This window comes from Hyperolius riggenbachi, chromosome 6, assembly GCF_040937935.1.
Source record: "Hyperolius riggenbachi isolate aHypRig1 chromosome 6, aHypRig1.pri, whole genome shotgun sequence".
Taxonomy (NCBI): domain Eukaryota; kingdom Metazoa; phylum Chordata; class Amphibia; order Anura; family Hyperoliidae; genus Hyperolius; species Hyperolius riggenbachi.
In genome coordinates, this window is record NC_090651.1 from 17,459,389 (window position 1) to 17,481,693 (window position 22,305).

The 22,305-nt window shown below is 41.7% G+C and overlaps 1 protein-coding gene across 18 annotated transcripts in view; it reads right to left on the minus strand.

The window, feature by feature from the left end:
• Positions 1-715: 715 nt before the first annotated feature.
• CAMTA1 (calmodulin binding transcription activator 1) overlaps positions 716-22,305 on the minus strand; it is a 1,857,772-nt gene continuing 1,836,182 nt past the window's right edge. For 17 of the 18 annotated variants that reach the window (XM_068238930.1, XM_068238931.1, XM_068238929.1 and 14 more), the window contains one exon: positions 716-2,574. In XM_068238930.1, coding sequence (XP_068095031.1) covers positions 2,542-2,574 — 33 coding nt within the window. In that variant the 3' untranslated portion in view covers positions 716-2,541. The remainder of the gene's footprint in view (positions 2,575-22,305) is intronic. The other variant, XR_011021914.1, reaches the window with a different exon arrangement.

Below are 22,305 nucleotides of genomic sequence, written 5' to 3' on the forward strand. Positions count from 1 at the left end.
AAAAGGCTAGTACAACCTGAATAGTACTGTCTCCCCATACAATCAGATATGTAGCAGATTGTAAGTCTAAAAGTTTAAACAAATGTTGTTGGCAATGAGTGCCAAAAGTTGAATACCGAAGCACACTTAATTTTGTAACTCTCCTTCTTTCAAAGACTTTATAATCTGATCACTTTGGCTTGTTTCTGTGTGGAAATATCTTATACCATGAGTCCCCTACAAGACCAGTTAGCATCTTTTTTTTACTTTTTTTGTACTTTTTACACTTTTGTATTACACTTTAGTTTGTGTGCAATTATTAGTTAACATTTTCTGACTTCCAGCAAGTAGATATGAAAATGTGAAACATATTTTCTACTTTCATACTATTTGTGTTTTTTTTTTTTTTACATTTTATGTTTTTAGCATTTTTATTGAGTTTCATTCTACTTTTTTTTTATTGGCGTGAGTGTATGATTTTAAGCATATACAGTTTTTTTTTTTATGAGTATCTGCTTTGCGAATGTAACTAAATTTTCTTAAGCAATATAGCATTCACGTTACTTGGCACCATTGGCGAAAATTAAAAAGTAAAACGAAAAATTAAACATTTCAAAGTATGTTTTGGTAGCCAAATATGAAATGTAAACATATCAGTTTATTAATGTTAATTAGCTTTTTTTTTTTTCTAAATTCTAAATACAGTAGCTTTTTTTTCTGCAGTTAATCATGCTTAGCAAAATGTTCTTCTAAAGAACATTTAAAATAAATTACTTTTATAGTGAAATAAAATTTTTGTTTCATTTTACAGACCATAGCCACTAATGCTTTGCTTTTTTCATCTCTTTTGAGTTCTTTGTTTCATGCACATATCTTATTTTTTTTTCTTTATTATATACAATATATACAGACAACTCATCCACACGTTTCCAATGCAGTCCAACAAACTATACAAATAATAGGGATTCCAACCATGGTTTTATCCTGCATCCATATACTCTTGCTCAAGAATAATCTTAGTGAAATAGTATTTCCCATTTCCATTCCCACCTTCTGTATACAATTCTTTCTCAGGTTCTCTGTTTGAGAAGACCAAATATACTATTAACTGGCCAGCACGCAGCACCGATTGATTTTTTTTTAGGTGGCAAAATGTTCAGGCAATGTCAATGCAACCCTATGGGCAGTATAGGTTAATCCCTATGGGCAGTATATGCAACCCCCTATGGGAAACAGGCAATCGATACACACAAGGTTTCTTTTTCCCTAGTTATGAGATTAGACTCGTAACTAAAGCTTAAACATAAATGATCATGTAAACTCATGAAAAAATAAATTTCTAGAAGATATAATCTTCATTCTGCTTACTTATATCATTATATATAATTATTTGTGCATAACATACTGGTCTCCACTTTAAAAATGGAGTTTGCTAAATACTGGTTGAGGCAAGGGTGACGATGGTCAATTTTTATGAGTCCCGTTACTAACTCTTACAGGACAGCTGAACTGCGTAATTGGCAGGAATATACCGACTCTGCAGGTGGTCTGAATATTTATCGTAGGGGTTAGTAGTAATCATACCGTGCACAGTTATGTTCGTGAGATGAATATAATACAGAATTTCAAATTCTTGGTTATCACTCGAAAAAAAAAAAGTTTAAACCAGCATATTTTTATAACCCTTCTCAAATGAGGTTTACATTTTTCTAGTAGACATTGACTCTAGATCCTGTCCATTCAAGGAGTAATGTGCACAATGCATAGATATGTTTATATACATAGATCTTTGAATTAAAATAAAAAAAGAGTTGAGCATATAAAACTGTTCTTGAGATTGTGGACAGGCTGAGTCCTTGGCCACTCTAAAAGACTGACACGCTTGAAGAAGATTGCATTTCCTTCAGACTTGTGTTGTTTATATTATGTTCTCTAAAGCATAACGGTTTAAATTTGATATGCCTATACATTGCACATGTTGTATGGTATATGTATGGGGAATACTAAAGACCTGGAGATTCTGTCAAAGAAGCAGCTCAGGTAAGGACAGTAGGACAGTCAAGCTAAAGTATGGTCCAAACCCTTTATTCATTCAAGGATCTCCATGGCCTCCTTGTGAGTGATCGATGGGCTCTGGGTTTAGCATTCAGATTTTGCTTGTGCATTTCCACCTTTTCCTTAGAATTTTTGGTATAACACTTGAACAGTTCCACACGTTGTTTGAATTCAGCCCTATGTGAATCTCACCGCTCCGGCTCTCAGAGACCGGAGCTACGTTCAATACATCTCCTGGCGCCGAACTTTTATCTTTATTTCCCATGATTCAACAGAAGATTAATTCCAAGATGTCTTGCTGAAGAAAGCAAAAGTTGTCCATGAAAGTGCAAATGCAATGACCAAAAAGATTACTGTTAAAATCCTGCAGGTGATCACTTGAAAACTGCAGTGTGTTTTTGTTTTTTTTGTTTTTTCTTTTTTTTGTTGCATGTCTCTGCTAAAAACAGAAAATGAAAACAGTCCAGAAAGCGCTGTCACATTGCTAAGGGGCGCTGTTTGATTTCTTCAAGTTCCTTGGCCTTTTTCAATTCTTTCACTCTAAAAAAAAGAAAAAAACAAACAAACAGATTTACATTTTTTTTTTTTTTTTTTTTACAAAACTTAGGAATAAACACAATAATGCTTTAAAACAACTATAAATCAAATTGGGGTGGAAGTGTGGTTCTTGACAGCCATTGTTTGGGACGTATAGCCAGCAGATGTACCTAACTGTAAATGAGCAAACAATGACTCCAATGTGTGACAAACACTTACCTTTTGGTGATAAAACTGACCACACACCTAACAATCTAGTTGTACAATCTTTAATTGGTCAAAATACCTTATAATCTGATTGTTCAATGGTACAATAGTCTAAAAGTGGCCAAACCGGATACGATTTGCTAAAAATGATCAGTCGTACAGAAAAACTGAAAAGTTTTTTATTAGTTTGAGAAATCTGATCAATTTTACCATTTTTTTTTATTAAAAGAAGATCAAGACTGGTGGATGTTTCTGATCAATTTTTATCAAATTGAATGTTGAAGGGTATAAAGTTAATTTTTTAACGTATGGACGCAAGCAATTTTTTTTTATTGTTTTCAATAATTTGTTTTTCATAATTGGGGAAAATGTAACACATTTTCAGATACAACGGTGAGATTTTTTTGAAATGCTTTGAGCAGTAGGAAAAACTGATCGTAATTCTTGAATTGAGGAGTAATTTAAAAAAATTGCAAGGTGTGTGGCCACCTGTAAGACATTCATATGGTATAAAGAGCGAATTTAAAACGCATTCAAATTATAATTAGTCTGTTGACTACCGTTTAACTATACAGGAGTTGACAAAATGGCATGTGCTTCCTTTACAAATCTACCTCCTTGAGCAGAGTTTTAGGACCTGAATTGATGAGAGAGGGGAACCCTTTACCGAGTGAATTATTTCCATCCATTTCTTTTAGTTAGATGAGAAAAGACTGGTTCTAAAATACAGATCAAACTCAAAAAATTGTTTAGAAAAGGTGGGGGAGAAAGGCTGCGCGTCCCTAAACACATGTTGCAATTGAATGGTTAATCGCACAGGCATACACCACCTCTGCCAGACTGAAAAATGCATGCCCTGCATCCAAGACAAGTGCTAACATTTATTACACTAGGAGGAACTTTAGCTTCCAATATGGTTTGCATGCAAAGTATATTATACTAGACAATTGCGCCACGGTGAGGCAAACCTCCGGGCAAGTGACCTAACCTAAATTTAAAACCTTGGGAGCAGCTAAGCAAAAAAAAAAAAAAAGCCCCCAGGCCCTCCTCTTGAGTTTCCTGTTTGCATAATAAGTAGTAGCAGATTTGCATATGATTTGCATCTGAATTGAATGCAAAGTGTGCAGAAAATCTATTTGGGTGCTGCACACTGAGCTGGTGGTCATTTCGGATGCAGCCTTAGTGGTATGCGCTGGCGTTCTCCTCGCTCAAAAAATTGTTTGTATTGGACTATTGTGCAAAAGTCCATTTATTTCCGTAATTCAACTTAAAAGGTGAAACTAATATATGAAATATACTCATTACATGCAAAGCGAGCTATTTCAAGCCTTTGTTTGTTATAATGTTGATTATTATGGCTTACAGTTTATGAGAACCCCAAAATCAAAATCTTAGCCCATTAGAATATTGTGAAAATGTGCAATATTCTAGGCTCAAAGTGTCTGACTCCAATCAGCTAATTAACCCAAAACACCTGCAAAAGGTTCCGATTTTATATATGAGTTAAAACTTTTAAGTTGACTTACTGAAATAAATTGACTTTTGCCAGATATTCTAATTTTTCGAGTTTCGCCTGTAGCTATTTTTCAATTGTCAAAAAGCCCAATGAACAACTTTGGGACACATAATCAACCCAAGCACTGCACTATGCCAGTGAGTCAGGGGCATGATTGGACAATATGTGGCCTCCTATGATCAGTAATTTGGACTTGCTCAACCTTTATCAGTCATTGGCAGCTGACATACGATATAAAAACAACAAACAAATCAACAATTGTTGTGTTTAACTTTACAGCCCATTTCCATCCCATGTGCGCATGCTGAGAATGCAGCATTCCTAAATCAGCACACTTGGATTTTAAAAATCCTTCACCTGGTTTGCTCCCAATTCACTTCAGGATCTGCTGCTTACATATTGTTTTACAAACTGCAATGACAATGGTATGTTCATGCACCATGTGTTTGCCGCCACAGCAAGAAGCAAATAAATTATTGGCTGATACAAGATGCAGCCAAACACATGCTCATTGTTTCTACAACTGCATCAATGGTGGGCTGACGTAATTCCATGAAAATGATACCAGATCAAGACAGTGCTGTGATAACGATGTCAGAAGCTAGTTACATAGTTATTTGGGTTGAAAAAAGACGTATGTCTATCAAGCTCAACCTGAAAACATGGTACAACACTGGCCTGCACCCTCACATATTCCTGTTGATCCAGAGGAAGGTGAAAAACCCTTACAAGGCTTGGTCCAATTACACTGCAGGGAATTACCTAGTAATTATAGCCATTGATGTCTTTCAATGCAAGGAAAGCATCTAAACCACCCTTAAACGCAGATATAGAATATACTATAACTACTTCCTGTGGGAATACATTCCACATTTTAACTACCGTATTTTCCGCCGTATAAGACGCACTTTTTCTCCCCCAAAAATGGGGAGAAAAAGTCCCTGCGTCTTATACGGCAAAGGCAGGGAATCCCCGACCTCCGAACGCCCGCCGATATGAACCGCCGCCATGTCGGGGATTCCCTGCCTGTGTGTGCCCACTCCCCATGTCTCTGATGACTGTGCACAAGTGAATGATGTTCAGGCAGCCGGATCACATACCGCATGGCCGCCGCCGCCGGGAACTGCCTCCTGTGTAATGCTGCTGGCGGCTCTTGTCCCGTGTGCCCGCTCGTTCTATTGCGTCTCCGCTCCACCATTTGCCAATGTAAATATCGGACAGCTGGCTTCCCTATCGCCGCGAGGATTGCAGACCTTGTCCCCCTGTGCGCGGCTGGCTCTATTGAAAGGCTCGTACTGATGACGCAATCAGTACGAGCCTTTCAATAGAGCCAGCCGCGCACAGGGGGACAAGGTCTGCAATCCTCGCGGCGATAGTGAAGCCAGCTGCCCGATATTTACATTGGCAAATGGGGGAGTGACATGCAGTAGAACGAGCGGGCACACGGGACAAGAGCCGCCAGCAGCATTACACAGGAGGCAGTTCCCGGCGGCGGCGGCCATGTGGTATGTGATCCGGCTGCCTGAGCATTACTGATTCACTTGTGCACGGGCATCAGAGACACGGGGAGAGAGCGACCACCCACTTGGCACCAGGGAATGGCCACACATATGGGACACAGGAGGACACACAAAGGGACACAGGTACACACATATGGGACACAGAAAGGGACACAGGTACACACATGGGACACATAAAGGGACACAGGTACACACATATGGGACACATAAAGGGACACAGGTACACACATATGGGACACAGGAGGTTGTATAGACACAGGTGAAAACATCATGGACACAAGAGGGCATGTAAAGAGACACAGGAGAACACATAAAGGTAAACAGGAGAACACATAATGGACACAAGAGGGCACATAATGGACATAGGAGGGCACATAAGGGACACAGGAGGGGACATGGGGAAACAGGCGGACACCATTTGGGGGAGAACATGTATAAGATGCTCCTGGAATATGGACGCACCAGGTTTAGTATATATATCTTTTTTTCCCTGGTTTGTGACCTCTAAACCTGGGTGCGTCTTATATTCCGGAGCGTCTTATACGGCACGAAATACGGTACTTTTACTGTAAAGAACACTTTCCTAAATAAATGGCAAAAACCCTTTTTCCATACGCAGGTCATGTCCCCAAGTCCTTTGCACAAGCCTACATAAGAGATGGAGAATACAGATGGCCACATGAAGGCAAGACTATGTCCTTGTACACAGTATAGATGGTTTTCAGCCAAGCTCTGCTGAAAATCTAGTGTTTATTAAGCAGTCCAATGCATCAGATCCATAGTGCTGCAAAATCTTGTCTGTGTACAGGCCAAGGACCTTGATGCAATTAATGAAAAATTCCACCAGAAATGCTACTTTTTCCGAGTCTACAGAACAGATTTCCACAGATATGGACGATTATGGCCATCCACATCTTATGGTCATGAAAGTTATTCAAGACTGCTGAATGCTTTGACCTTTCATGTTCCACTGTCCATAATATTATTATGCTTTTGGCGGTGTCTTAGTTAAACGCTTTTCTGAAAGCATACAGAAAAGCATTTAGCATCTTTTGGTGGCCTTTAGCAGCTATCATCCTTTTGCACCTTCACAGGGGGACACAGAGACATGGCAGTACACAACCTTGGAACAATACGGCTGCTTTAAGGGACGACTGAAACATTGGTAAATATAAGGATAGAAATACAGCATATGTGCAAATGTCGGTAAATGGCGAGAAACAGGGGTACCATTGCTGCCGTTTTACTTGAATAGGCAGTGCTTGAAATACGAGCAATGCGGTCAGCTGTAAACAACGTACAATTGTCTGTGTGAACAATTGCAAGGTCTGAAAGATTAAAAACAAAACTTTCAGAGGGAAAAGTAAGGCAAATTAAATTATTCGGCTGAAGATTTGGCTGAAACGGTAGTGTTGCAACATGCAGCACTGCTTGAAAAATCATGATCTGTATATAGTATCTTCAGGAGAAAACATGGAGATGGATCCACTCTGTTTTCAGGTTGTGTGGCTGCCAGTGGAAGAGGTAGAGAGAAGAATGGATTCCACTAAAGATCAGCTAATTGTGGGTGCTAATGTTTAAGGGACTCCGAGCACCTCTCATGGGCATGCCTTTAAGACTCCGACCAGTACTGCAAAGTACTTAAAGATGCATACCATTCTGTAGCTTGTGCTCTCCTCTTTCATTTGATGCCTGAATCGCCATTCTACACCAAATAGTTCTATTTCAATTTAAAAATTGCGGCTGTCATATTGGCTATGTTATAACTTCCGGGTCACCCCTGTCTTCTCTGTTAGAGGAGTGCATCACTGAGTGAAGCAGGAAGAGGAAGTGACACGCATGGCCATTGCAAGAGGCTCCTCCAGAGAGGTCATAGCACGACTTTGTTGGAAGTCTTCTGGCTTAAAGGCATGCCCATGAGAGGTGCTCGGAGTCTCTTTAACAGCCAACAGCCAAGGAGCTAAAAAGGGATTTGCTTCTACAACAAGTCATTGTAAACATACCTCCAATTCCACCATGAGCTACTTGAATTAAAGGAAGTTCAAAGCGGACCTCCAGCCTGCAAGTTAAAATCTGGCAGCTTTCCTGTAAAAGAAAGTTACAGTTACCTGCGTTGTCTCTTGAAGCCATTCCAAAAACCCATCACCCTACATCCAGCATGTGGCTCTGCCTCCCTTCCCTACCCGGAGAAAAATGCCAAGATGTTTACTCCAGTAAACTCCAGCAAACATCTTGGCGTTTTTCTCTGGGGGGCGGAGCCATGAGCTGGAAGTCGGGTGGTTCAGAGACCAGGCAGCACAGGTAACTTATAACTTTCTTTTACAGGAAGGCTGCCGGGCTGGAGATCCGCTTCCAGGTTTTGGAATGACCCTCACAGCTTCTTGACTCAGCAATCATTAAAATCTGTGGGTAGAGTTAAATATAGCATGCATGCGAGGAGGACTATAAATGACAAGTTAGAAGTGATTTGCAATTTATTTTTATCTCTTATTGTTATATACAGTATAATATAGTTATTTGATAAACTCTTTCTGTATAAAGACGCATTTTGGCAAATCGTCATACACTCAGTTCAATTGCTAACAGAACTCCAAAAAAAAAAACATTCAGTTTGTTTCAATAAGTTATCTTGTCTTTCTCTTTGCTCTCTTCTTTTAAATAAAATGTGACCTTTTGTTACTGAACTTTTGCCAGATATATCATGTATGTTTATATTTCTTTGTGCCGCAATAAAAAGATTTAAAAACAAACAGAAGTAATTTGCAAGATATTGTGGGCAAAAATCCCAACAGCAAAAACTGAATACTAAATGTTTACTATTATTTTACACTTACTAAGTCAATTGCAGTCATCAAACCAACAAATGTTGATTCCGTTGATACCTTTAATGACTAACTGTACGTGGTTTATTGCAAGCTTTCGAAACATTAAAGGGATACTGTAGGGGGGTCGGGGGAAAATGAGCTGAACTTACCCGGGGCTTCTAATGGTCTCCCGTAGACATGCTGTGCCCGTGCAGCCACTCCCCAATGCTCCGGCCCCGCCTCCAGTTCACTTCTGGAATTTCTGACTTTAAAGTCGGAAAACCACTGCGCCTGCGTTGCCGTGTCCTCGCTCCTGCTGATGTCACCAGGAGTGTACTGCGCAGACACAGACCATACTGGGCCTGCGCTGTGCGCTCTTGATGACATCAGCGGGATCGAGGACACGGCAACGCAGGCGCAGTGGTTTTCTGACTTTAAAGTCAGAAATTCCAGAAGTGAACTGGAGGCGGGGCCGGAGCATCGGTGAGTGGCTGCGCCAACACAGGATGTCTGCGGGGGACCATTAGAAGCCCCGGGTAAGTTCAACTCATTTTCCCCTGACCCCCCTACAGTATCCCTTTAAGTTTCTCCTTTAGGCATGTTACAGAACTGGATCAGAACCGTACAATAAAGCACCGTACAATTATTGCACGGTTCTGATCCAGTTCTGTAGAATGCCTGAAGAAGAAACATAATGTTTCGAAGGCATGCAATAAACCATGTACAGTTAGTCCTTAAAGGACTTCCGAGGCCAAAATCCGGGCCCAAAACATAAAAAAAGTTAGCTACCTTCATGACTTTGTAAGGCACGGAGGACGCCGTCCGCGCCCTCCGTGCTGTTCCGCCTGGTCCCCTCTGCTGAATAGCCCCCCGAAAGGCTACGACCCCACGGTCCGGGTCGGCATCTTCTGCCTCCATAAAGATGGCCGCCGGAGCTGGCCACGGCTGCGCAGTCCGCATAGCCGCTACTGCGGCTGCGCAGCTCTAGGGCCAACCCCCCGATCACGTAACAGGCAGCGTGGATCGGAGGGTTGGCCCTAGAGCTGCGCAGCCGCAGTAGCGGCTATGTGGACTGCGCAGCCGTGGCCAGCTCCGGCGGCCATCTTTATGGAGGCAGAAGATGCCGACCCGGATCGTGGGGTCGCAGCCTTTCGGGGGGCTATTCAGCAGAGGGGACCAGGCGGAACGGCACGGAGGGCGCGGACGGCGTCCTCCGTGCCTTACAAAGTCATGAAGGTAGCTAACTTTTTTTATGTTTTGGGCCCGGATTTTGGCCTCGGAAGTCCTTTAAAGGTGTCACCGGACTCAACCTTTGTTGGTTTGATGTCTGCATTTCTGCTTCTCGACTAACACCGGGCCACACTTCACTAACTTACTCAATTAACACAATTTGTAACAAATAAATGATATACGCACGCACACACAGCCATGTGAGAATGTAAATATTTCCATGGGTATTTTACTATTTCTACATACAGATGTTAGATATATTTCTCCTGAGTTTTTTTTTACTCATCTTAAAGCGGAATATAACCCTGCATTTCAAATTTGCTCTAAAACATTATTTACAGCATATTATATGCAAAAAGCATTTTCTTTAACTAGACCAGCATTGGAAGGGTTAAACACAGAGGTTTAAAGTTCCGTGGAGAGATATGCAGAAGTTCAGATTGTTACATTCTATTTAGTTATATGTATCTATTGAGAAATGTTACACACTCTTTGGCTGTCCTCCAACTCCTTCACAGTCAGAGAGATGAGTCACATTCAACACTTAGATACATTTATGTAAACAAAATGTATCTATGTCAGCTTCGGATGCGTCTGCAGAAATCTCCAGGAACTTTAAAGCTCTGTGTAACCCTTCCAATGCTGGTCTAGTAAAAAAAAAAAATGCTGGTTGCATATAATATACTGTAAATAATGTTTTAGAGCAAAGTTGAAATGCAGGGTTATATTCCGCTTTAACTACAAAAATATATTTTTTTTTGCATCTACAGTGGACATATAAAAATGTACAGAACTGTTAAAATGCCAGTGTATACAATGAACAGAGGCGCCAAAAGTATAAAATTAGATTAAATGAGCTTAAAAACCAACTTAATTGGCAAAAATGAAGGAGAAAGTGGTGGTCTGTGACAGAGGCGCTTAACTTGAATCCTTGTGCAGATCGCTTGATACTCCTCCCTGTATTGCCTGACGAAGCGGGATTGAGCCTGCGAAACGCGTTGCAATTTTTTGGGAGTTTCTAATAAATGTGTTTGACTGTCTGAATCACAGTCGTTGTTGTGTCTGCTTGAGAGAGGTAAGACCACCACTTCCTCCTTCATTTTTGCCAATTAAGTTGGTTTTTAAGCTCATTTAATGTAATTTTATACTTTTGGCGCCTCTGTTCATTGTATACAATTTGGAGTCCACCCTTGGTGGAGGGTTGCTACCCTTTTTTCCTGTGTACAGAGAGCGACTTCTTAATCCTGAGTGGAGTCAGGATAATCTCCCCACCTGCCTTTACAGTGGTTGCCTGCTGGTGACCCTAACTTGTGAGTATCTAGCAATACCAATTTATTGCCACCTTATCCAGTATGTATTACACTATTGGGGCTCTTGGTGTTCCCTGTTTTTATGTTAAAATGCCAGGATTGTGTGATGTAAAAATATAAGACCACAAAAAGTAATTTCAGAACTTTTCATAGGGAAAATAAGACCTAAGAGAGTCCTCTTCTGGCTCTATGCCTGACTGCTTTGGGGTTAAAGCACCCCTCCCCCAACTAAATCCCCTGAGAATATCCTGACATATGAATCTAAACATGTTCAAAAAATGGCAGATGATGAATGGGTCTTCATAGTTCATGTATCACCCAAGCGAGTTCTTCTATTCCTTGGGGAGGGAGGGGGGTTAAATGTAATTGCATTAGGTGACGCCTCCTTTGCCCAAGTTAAGAAACTCACCAGCACTTACGCTGGTGGGTTTGGTAACTGCATAGGGCCATATTATATTCACTTTTCTCCTGAGTTTTTTCCAAGAAGATATTTTTAAACCTCATCAACAGAGCACTTTTAAAGCTCCCGACAAGCAAGAAACTACCTAAAACGAGCTTGATATTACATTTTTACCTAATTTTTAGTACGTTTTCAATAGCTAAGCACTGAAAAAAATATTTTTGAGATAAGATGAAAAATGATCCGGAGAAAAATATGGCCCATACGCCTCTATTCAATTCACTTCTTCACCTATGTTTTCTCCTAGGTGATATGCCTCTTTAACCTCTTGACGACCAGCTAACGCCGATCGGCGTAAACTGGTCGTCTGCGGGTTACCATGGAAACGGCCACTCGATCGAGCGGCCTTTCCATGTCAGTTCACGGAGGCTGTCTCCGTGAACAGCCGGAGAGCCGCCGATAGCGGCTCGCCGGCAAAATGTAAACAGGCGGGGAAGAAATCCCCGCTGTTTACATCATACGGCGCTGCTGCGCAGCAGCGCCGTAAGGCAGATCGGCGATCCCCGGCCTCTGATTGGCCGGGGATCGCCGGCATCTGATAGGCAGAAGCCTATCCTTCAATGCGCAGGACGGAACTCCGTCCTGCGCATTACAGAGAGAGGGAGGGAGGGAGGTAAGGAGCCAGAGGGCGGAAATGGCTGCGGAGGGGGGCTTTGAGGAGCCCCCCCCGCAAAACGCAGATGGCCGGCGGCGATCAGACCCCCCCGGCAGGACATCCCCCTAGTGGGGAAAAAAGGGGGGAAGTCTGATCGCCCTGGCATAATACTGATCTGTGCTGCGGGCTGGAGAGCCCACGCAGCACCGATCAGCCAATACAGCCCTGGTCGGCAAGTGGTTAATAAAAGGCCTTTTAAGCCTCCAGCAAGCAAGAAAATACAGAATCATTTTGACAATACTTTTTCACCTACTTTTTGGTGCTTTTGTAATTGCAAAGTGCTGAAAAATTATTTTACACCGAAGATGAAATATTGGCCCATATGCAATTAACTTTTTCTTCTGAGTTTTCTGATGATAATTTTTTATCTTTAATTTAGAATAACTTTTCTGGAATTTGCAATTAAAAAAGTAAAAAAAGTAGAGGGAAATGTACTATCAAAACTATTCAGGACCAAACAAATTTTCACATATCAGCACTGCTCCTATTGATTCACCAATAACTTTATTACTACTAATCACACCTAAATGATCTATATATTGTTTATTTCGGGACAAATTAGGCTTTTAGTGAGTGATAATTTTGTTTAGTAGTTACCTTATTTTCAACGCATTTTAAAGGGAAAAGAAGGGAAAAAACAGAAAAACACTATTTCTTCATTTAGGCCCCATTCACACTTAGAAACGCAAAACGCCGGCGATTTTTGCCGGTGTTTTGCAGGAGTGATTTTTCCGTGATTTTGCGTGGAAAAATCACTAAACACTGCGGCGATTTTGCAGCGATCGCATTTAGCGCTTCTATAGCACTGAAACGCGATTGCCGGGAAATCGCCTGAAAATGGTGCAGGCGACTCGTTTGCGTTTTTGGCCGTTTTGGGGTGATTTGCGGCAATTAGTGCAAATCGCTCCAGTAAGGGTTTCATTACACTACCGCTTTTAAAAAGCGCTAGCGTTTTGCCAAAATCATGGCAAAACGCTCTAGTGTGAATGGGCCCTTACATCCATTATAGCTTTACAATAAACAGTGCTAACTATAAGTTAAACTCACACATTTTATTTGTTTATTCATCCTGGTTATAACAACGTTTAGATTATGTTCCTAGCACAACGTATGGTGACAATATTGTATTTGGAAATAAAGGTGTCTTTTTTTCTGTTTTTCGTCTTTTGCTTTCTCATTGTACACTATTAATGATTATAAGACCTCATTTGCAAAAATAACAGTAATATACCCTCATGGCATACATATTTAAAAAGCCAAGTTCCTAAGATAACAATATTTGTTGTTTCTTTCTTATTCTGTCACTTTGTTTTCATTTTACAAGTCTTTTATTTTGGTACAGAATATGCAAACATTGAATTGCTTTTGATTCCGTTTGTGACTGAAAGAATACACAAGACATGGACCTCAACCCTAAAACTTTCTGAACTGTATTCTACTACTTATCACGGTTAAAATGTTACCACAAATTCTCTTGTAGTTTTGCTAAAACTTTAGCAAATTTTGAAAATGACTTTTTTTTATGTTGGATTGAGTTTGTACCTACCTATTTTGTTTTGTGATGTGTGTCCAATCTTTAAGGCCCACCAAAATTTATTCTACAACTCGTCACGGTTAAAATAATACCACATGTGCCTCATTTAGTAACAAACTGGTGGTGCACTCTCCACAACTACACTGGACGTTTATAAACGTCCAGTTGTCATTAAAAGGACTCCGAGGAGTGCCCGAATTTAAAAGAATACACTTACCTGGGGCTTCTTCCAGCTTACCTTAGGCGGCGAGGTCCAGCGGCGTCCTCCTGGCTCCTCTCCTTCATCCTTCAGCCTCTGCGGGTGTCGGCCAGCTCTTCCTGGTTAATGACGTAATGCGTCATCACGCCGGCCGCTTTGCGTCATCACGGTGGCCGGCATGACAGGTCTGCAAATGCGCGGAAAATCTGCACATGCGCAGACCTGTCACACCGGCTGTTGTGACCAGGAAGAGCCGGCCGACACCAGGCCCGGGTATCGCCAGGTGTCGCCAGCGGAGGCTGAAGGAGAGGAGCCAGGAGGATGCCGCGGGACCTCGCCGCCTACCCTGAGCTGGAAGAAGCCCCAGGTAAGTGTATTCTTTTAAATTTGGGCACTCCTCTGAGTTCCTTTAAGTGGTTAAGCATTTTCTTACTTGCTGGTGATTTAAACAACGCAACCAAAAGGAATTGTATAAATGTAAGCACACATTTAGTGTACTAACTACTAGTGCACTAATATAGTACTATAAGTGTACTAACCAGACATACGGTAAAGGTGGCCACCCACCATACCATTTTTTAAATATCCGTTAAATTCAAGAATTGCAATACATTTTCCTGACTGATTGAAACATTTCAAAAATATGACCAATGACCCCCACACATATGTTCAATTTCCCCCCAATTATGATAAAAATGATTGAAAACTCTAAGAAAATTAATAGAGTGTATATACTAATAAATACAATACAATCTTTAGAAAAAATTCCAGCATTCCGGATCAATAAAAATCGAAAAAAAAACAAGGATTTTTCAGTCGAATGAAACAAAAAATAGATCCGATCATATTTATCGAATTGCCGTAAAATCAGATCATTTTATTGTATCGTGTGTGGCCACCTTAAGCCTGTGGATCTTTCAAGGAAAAAAAACCCAGAAGCACTCTATATTTACTCATACACATATACACATTTTCTGTGTGTTCAAAAAATGGAAAATAAATAGTAGATTCAGGGACGTAACAATAAACCCTGCAAGGGATGCCTCCGCAGGGGGGCCTAGAAGCCACAGGGGGCCCCATGGGGGAAAAAGTTTGAGAGATTGACAAGCCACTAAGGGCATGGAGAGAAAAACGTATTCTACTCTCCTACCATTGTTATGTTGACTGCATGTGTCCAGCACACAGATAAGGAATCACACACACTTTGGAATTTGTACACTGTCCCTGCTCCCTAGGGTTCGTAAAAAACATCTGTCTCACACTGCAACAGTTCTGATGACTTCATGTACAACCTTACAAACAAAGGAGTCACAGTTGGAAAAAAAGTTGTAGACCTTCTCTCAGAAGAGATTCCTAATTTCCTGGATTCTTATCACACATAGGTTAATTACTTTATGGTGTCTGATTACTGGACACAGTGGAATGGGAAAGATTGATGTCTGACTGTTGCTGCCTCATTGAGAGCTTGTTGTCTCACAAGTCCAGTCCAAGATCCTGTAATACCAGTATTAATCAGTAACATTGAGTGTTTTGCCAAAGTTAAGGTGCATACACACACACACTACCAAATGCAACGACGGGTCCGCCGGACCATCCCGCTAGGCGGTCTTTAGCCGACTGTATTCGCGTGTGTGCGCGCTGTTGGCGGACTGATAAGGCTGTTTCTGAACAATCCGCTCAGCGGATCGCTCAGAAACAGCCTTATCAGTCCGCCAACAGCGCGCACACACGCGCATACAGTCAGCTAAAGACCGCCCAGTGGGAGGGTCCGACGGACCTGTCGTTGCATTTGGTAATGAGTGTGTACGCACCCTTACAGTGAATAATTATATCTTATGTTCAGCATGTCATTCTTGTTCCTCCATATAGCATGTGCTCTCATGTAGGAAAATAATACAGCTGTGTGTGTATGTACTAGGAGCAGAGCTGCGACAAGGGACTTGTCGGCTGCAAGGGGCTGGAGGAAGCCCCGGGTAAGTAGATCTGGGGGTAGCATAGATTCCCTGACATTTCCTTTAAGTCTAAGTGTTTTTATCTGCATGGGGAAAACACATTGGTCCTCAGTTTTCCTGTGCAGAAAGTGAGGAAGGTGGGGGGGGGGGGGGGGGGCTTCCAAAGTTTCGCAGAGGGCCCAGTGATGTCTAGTTACGCCCCTGATTAGATTAGCAACATATGATTTTTCCATTTGATGGCTTCACATCACTTAAAATATTCTGATAATTTTGAAATTGAGACATGTTTAGAAGCTCTATTGCTAAAACAGAAGAATATAAATTATATGGATATTGTAGTTCTTCAAAGATATTTTTTTGGTCTTAGTTTTGCAAAAATACAGGCATCATAGAAGGACAGAAAATGATACCCATTAACCTCCTTAGCTCTGAGTCAGACTCGGGGTGGAAAAAAAGTCAGGAGCGGTAATCCTGAGCTTGACTCAGGGTAGCCGGCGGGAGGTCATTGCAGAGCCTAAAGCGCATGGGTGTTTCATCTCACCTCCCGGGGGATCCAGATGCTGGCAATCATTCTCCTTCCAGTCCTCAGAGGCTCTGGATCTCTTGGGTGAGTTCACCATTTGTCGTCATGACAACAGACAACAATCTCACTATAAGGTTACAGCATCGCCCAGAGGAGGGAGAATTGCAGTGCTGTATCCCAGGGAGGCGTATAAGTGCAGGGGCTGCCACAGCTCTCTCTGCAGTATCATTTTTTCCAGGTTTTAGGGTCTAAAAGCGTGCAAAAAAACTGCACCGCTTTTAGACCCTAAAATCTGGAAATAATCATACCACCATGCAGGTTAATTTTCACATTAAGTTTGGAATGCTGTTGCCGAGGAACTTCAAATGCTGTGGATTCCAGGAAAGATTGCTAAGCAAGTTACAGGTTGCCCAGCAAGCTCATGGTGAACCAGAACTCCTAGGAATTTCAGGAACAACAAAGAGATTATTTGCATATTTAGAAGTGAGGCATTGTGGGATACCTCAAAGCTCACTTCAACCTAAATAATCACAAATACTTTCTGTTTTAAGAAGGTATGTAGGTAGAAAAAAACAAAGTCTTGTAAAAGTAATACCTTTTAATGGCTAACTGATAAAGTTAAATAATGCAAGCTTTCTGGGATCTAGTCCCCGGCGCTAGTCTACTTTAGGGGACCCAGCGCAAATCCCCATAGACAATTGGAACTGTGCTGAAAACGGAACGAATTTCCGCTTTCAGCTTGTTTAAAACCCCACAAGTTATATATCTATGGAAAGCTAAGATTCTCCTCTAACGAATTCTGGCACTTTCGGTGAGAAAAAGCTTAAACTCACCGTGCAGGAAGCGCCGAAAGTCCGCAATCGTGGCTCCGTCGGCCATCTTAGCTCTGCTGGTGATGTTTGTCTCCCTCCTCATTGGAGGGATTGTTAGCTGGGGGCGTGCCAGGAAGAAAAAGTGAACTCCACATGCCACCTAGTGGCTGTGGAATACAAGTAATTCTTGAATTGAAAACTGTCATTGTAATTTAAAAATTGAAAAAATACAAGAAATGGATTTAATTAAATAATTGAAAAAAATAATGAAAATAATTAAGGTGTGCGTGCAATCTCCACTATCCATGTGGACATAGAGTAGGAATAAAAAGTTGTCCGAGCGAAGCGAGGACCGAGCCCGTAGCCCAGCGAGCGAAGCGAGCGGGCAAGGGGACAGTGACTCCACTAAAGCAGGTGTGCGTGCAATCTCCACTATCCATGTGGACATAGAGTAGGAATAAAAAGTTGTCCGAGCGAAGCGAGGACCGAGCCCGCAGCCCAGCGAGCGAAGCGAGCGGGCAAGGGGACAGTGACTCCACTAAAGCGGGTGTGCGTGCAATCTCCACTATCCATGTGGACATAGAGTAGGAATAAAAAGTTGTCTGAGCGAAGCGAGGACCGAGCCCGCAGCCCAGCGAGCGAAGCGAGCGGGCAAGGGGACAGTGAGTCCACTAAAGCAGGTGTGCGTGCAATCTCCACTATCCATGTGGACATAGAGTAGGAATAAAAAGTTGTCCGAGCGAAGCGAGGACCGAGCCCGTAGCCCAGCGAGCGAAGCGAGCGGGCAAGGGGACAGTGACTCCACTAAAGCAGGTGTGCGTGCAATCTCCACTATCCATGTGGACATAGAGTAGGAATAAAAAGTTGTCCGAGCGAAGCGAGGACCGAGCCCGCAGCCCAGCGAGCGAAGCGAGCGGGCAAGGGGACAGTGACTCCACTAAAGCAGGTGTGCGTGCAATCTCCACTATCCATGTGGACATAGAGTAGGAATAAAAAGTTGTCTGAGCGAAGCGAGGACCGAGCCCGCAGCCCAGCGAGCGAAGCGAGCGGGCAAGGGGACAGTGAGTCCACTAAAGCAGGTGTGCGTGCAATCTCCACTATCCATGTGGACATAGAGTAGGAATAAAAAGTTGTCCGAGCGAAGCGAGGACCGAGCCCGCAGCCCAGCGAGCGAAGCGAGCGGGCAAGGGGACAGTGAGTCCACTAAAGCAGGTGTGTGTATATAAATAACATTATTTTAATAATAATGTATTAATGTATTATAATACATTATTATTCCCATGCCCAAGTTCAGAGCAACTTATGTTTTATTACTCAGCCACTGGGTGGCGTGTGGAGTTCACTTTTTCTTCCTGGCACGCCCCCAGCTAACAATCCCTCCAATGAGGAGGGAGACAAACAGCAGCAGCAGACAGCTAAAATGGCCGACGGAGCCACGATTGCGGACTTTCGGCGCTTCCTGCACGGTGAGTTTAAGCTTTTTCTCACCGAAAGTGCCAGAATTCGTTAGAGCAGAATCTTAGCTTTCCATGGATATACAACTTGTGGGGTTTTAAACAAGCTGAAAGCGGAAATTCGTTCCGTTTTCAGCACAGTTTCAATTGTCTATGGGGATTTGCGCTGGGTCCCCTAAAGTAGACTAGCTCCTAGTCCCCTTCTTCAGGCATATTTCTAGATATTAGCTGTAGTAAAACACTGATGCAGGGAAGCTGCATGAAGATGGCAGTTGTACTGGTTGCTGTTTAGCAGTTAGATGTCAGGTGATCAGCAGGCTGGAGCCAGTGAGCTTATGCAAGCAAACATGAAATCTAGCAGGTTTCTGAAGATAGTGAAGCCAAGTCAATCATGTTACATAAGGAGTCATGAATCCCATTCCACAATTTAAACCTTCTGTTAATGTCTTGAACATTTTCATAAATTTGTACTCAGAAATCTTTCTTGCTTGTTCATTTTTGAAGTTACCCTTAAGAATAAATACTTTTAGATCTTGCATGCTGTGTCCTGGTTCGCAGAAGTGTTGGCCCACTGGTGTGTCCATTTTACCCTCATTAATTTTAAAGCGGTGATGGTTCATTCTTGTGCGCAGTTTTTGTCCTGTTTCTCCTATATAGATACCTCTTGAGGGGCATTTCATGCAGCGTATCATGTATACAACATTGGATGATTCACAGGAAAATTGGTCTGATATTTGATGATATTTCTGTGAGTTTGGTATTTGTATTTGGCTTGTGCACAAGATATAAGGGCAGGTCTCACACCTTGCGTTATTACAGGGTAATGTGCCTGGAGTTTCTGGTGTAGATAATGCACTTCTGATAATCATTTGTCTCAAATTGGGAGGTTGTCTGAAAGCAAGCATTGGTAAATCAGGAAAAACTTCTTTCAGGCGTTTGTCTTTATGAAGTATCGGTTGCAGGGCTTTCGATATCTTCCTCAGTGTCTTTAATCTTGGGTTGTAGGTGACCACTATTGGGACTCTGTTGTTTTCAGTCTTTGGGGTGTATTTCAATAGTTCCTCTCTAGATTTTAAAGTTGCTCTGTGTATTTGATCATCAACGATTCGTGGACGATATCCCTGATCTATGAATATATTACGTAGTGACATAAGTTGTCTGTCTCTGTCCTCTGAAACAGAACATATTCGGTTATACCTCAGAGCCTGGCTGTAAACAATAGATTTTTTGGTGTGTTCCGGGTGGAAACTATTCCACTTGAGGTAAATATGCCGGTCAGTTGGTTTACGGTAGATGGATGTTTCTAAAAATCTATCTTGTATGTAAATTGTAGTATCCAGGAAACTGACATGGGAGGATGAAAAGTTGAGCGTTAACTTGATGTTCTTGTGGTATTCTGAGAAGTTTTTGTGGAATTTGATTAATTCTTCCTGTGATGCTGTCCAAATTAATAGGATATCGTCTATAAATCTGAAGTAAGCCCATGGTTTAATTTCACACGTTGAAAGGAAGTTTTCCTCCAATCTGGCCATAAATAAATTTGCATACTGGGGTGACATTCTACTTCCCATAGCACTGCCCATTGTCTGTAGATATACATCATTCCCAAATGAAAAATAGTTATGAATTAGTATATATTTGATAAGTTGTAGTGTGGGCTCTGTTGGTAGATCATTCAACTGAAGGAAATGTTGGCAAGCTGCAATACCGTCCTCGTGTGGAATGTTGGTATAAAGGGATTCAACATCCATTGTAGCCAGGATAGCACCCTCTGGGATTGGACCCATGGCAGTCAATTTGTTAAGAAGGTCAGTGGTGTCCTGGGTGTAGCTGGCTGTATTCCTTACCATGGGTTTAAGGATGTTTTCTACCCAGCCAGATATCTTTTCTGTTAGTGTCCCCAAACCAGAGATGATAGGTCGACCTGGGTTTCCTTCTTTGTGTATTTTTGGTAAGATATAGAAGCTGCCTATTTTCGGATTATCTGGTATTAATGTAAGTATGTTAGTTGATACTGAGGAAAGATCATTAAGCATATTCTTCAATTCCCTTGAGTATTGTAGCGTGGGGTTTGTTTCTAGTCTTTTGTAGTAGGTGTTGTTGGAGAGCTGTCTGTTTGCTTCTTGAACATAGGTGGATTTATCCAAAATCACTACAGCTCCTCCTTTGTCAGCTGGTTTAATTACTATGTTTTTATTGCTTTTAAGGTTCAGTATTGCTTTCCTTTCTTGAGTGTTGAGGTTGTAGCGTGTCTGTATTTGTTTGTCCAGTATCTCCAATTTGATTCTTTTCCTGAAGTTGTCAATATATTCTTCTAATTTCTTGTTCCGCCCTGATTTTGGTGTCCAGGTACTGCTCTTTTTGGTTTTGCTATTTGTAGGTTCGGTGTTTTCAAATGATGAATATTTAGGTTTGTTATGAAAAAATTCCTTTAGTCTTATCCTCCGAAAAAATTCTTCCATGTCACTACAAAATTCTGTTTCATCAAATCTTTTGGTGGGGCAAAAAGTGAGTCCTTTAGATAGAACAGCTAATTCAGTCTTGCTAGGGTTATAGCTGGACAAGTTAACCACAGGTAAAAGTTTGGCAGTTTTAGGCTCTGAATGGGGTTCACTTGTATCATTCTCCAGAATGTTTGCAGCTTTGAGTCTCAGGCTGTCGAGTTTATTTTTCTTGTTTTGAATTAAACGGTGCTGTAATTGTTTGTAGAATTTCTGTAATGTAGATTTAAGGCTTTCTGATGATGGTCCTTGCATTGTAGAATAGAGTAAATGTAGATTATCTTGGGTAATTCTCTTCTTGCTGTAACAAACCTTAATGAGATGATTCCTGATCCTTTCCGCTGTTCTGTAGCAGAGTTGCTGTGAAAAATGGGTGTTGAAGGTATGCTGAATTGGGTTTCTGATAGTAATACCTTTTGGGATCAGATTTTCTTTCTTGCACTTTGATAGAAAAAAGATGTAACTGTCTAGTTGTGCCAATTTCTTTAGTAGGGGTTTACATTCCAAATGTGTGCGGTACATTACGGTATCTTGCATGATGATAGTAGTAAAAATGTTTCTGTACCGTGTTAGCCAAACAATATATGTAGGTAGAAAAAAACAAAGTCTTGTAAAAGTAATACCTTTTAATGGCTAACTGATAAAGTTAAATAATGCAAGCTTTCTGGGATCTAGTCCCCTTCTTCAGGCATATTTCTAGATGTTAGCTGTAGTAAAACACTGATGCAGGGAAGCTGCATGAAGATGGCAGTTGTACTGGTTGCTGTTTAGCAGTTAGATGTCAGGTGATCAGCAGGCTGGAGCCAGTGAGCTTATGCAAGCAAACATGAAATCTAGCAGGTTTCTGAAGATAGTGAAGCCAAGTCAATCATGTTACATAAGGAGTCATGAATCCCATTCCACAAGAATGGGATTTTTAAGAAGGCAAACTTCTGTTTTGCATAACATTTTAGTCCTTTGTAGCCCATTACACACTCCCAGGAATTCTGGTTCACCATGAGCTTGCTGGGCCATCTGTAACTCAAGTTTCAAGTCCTACCCGATAGAACCACATTAA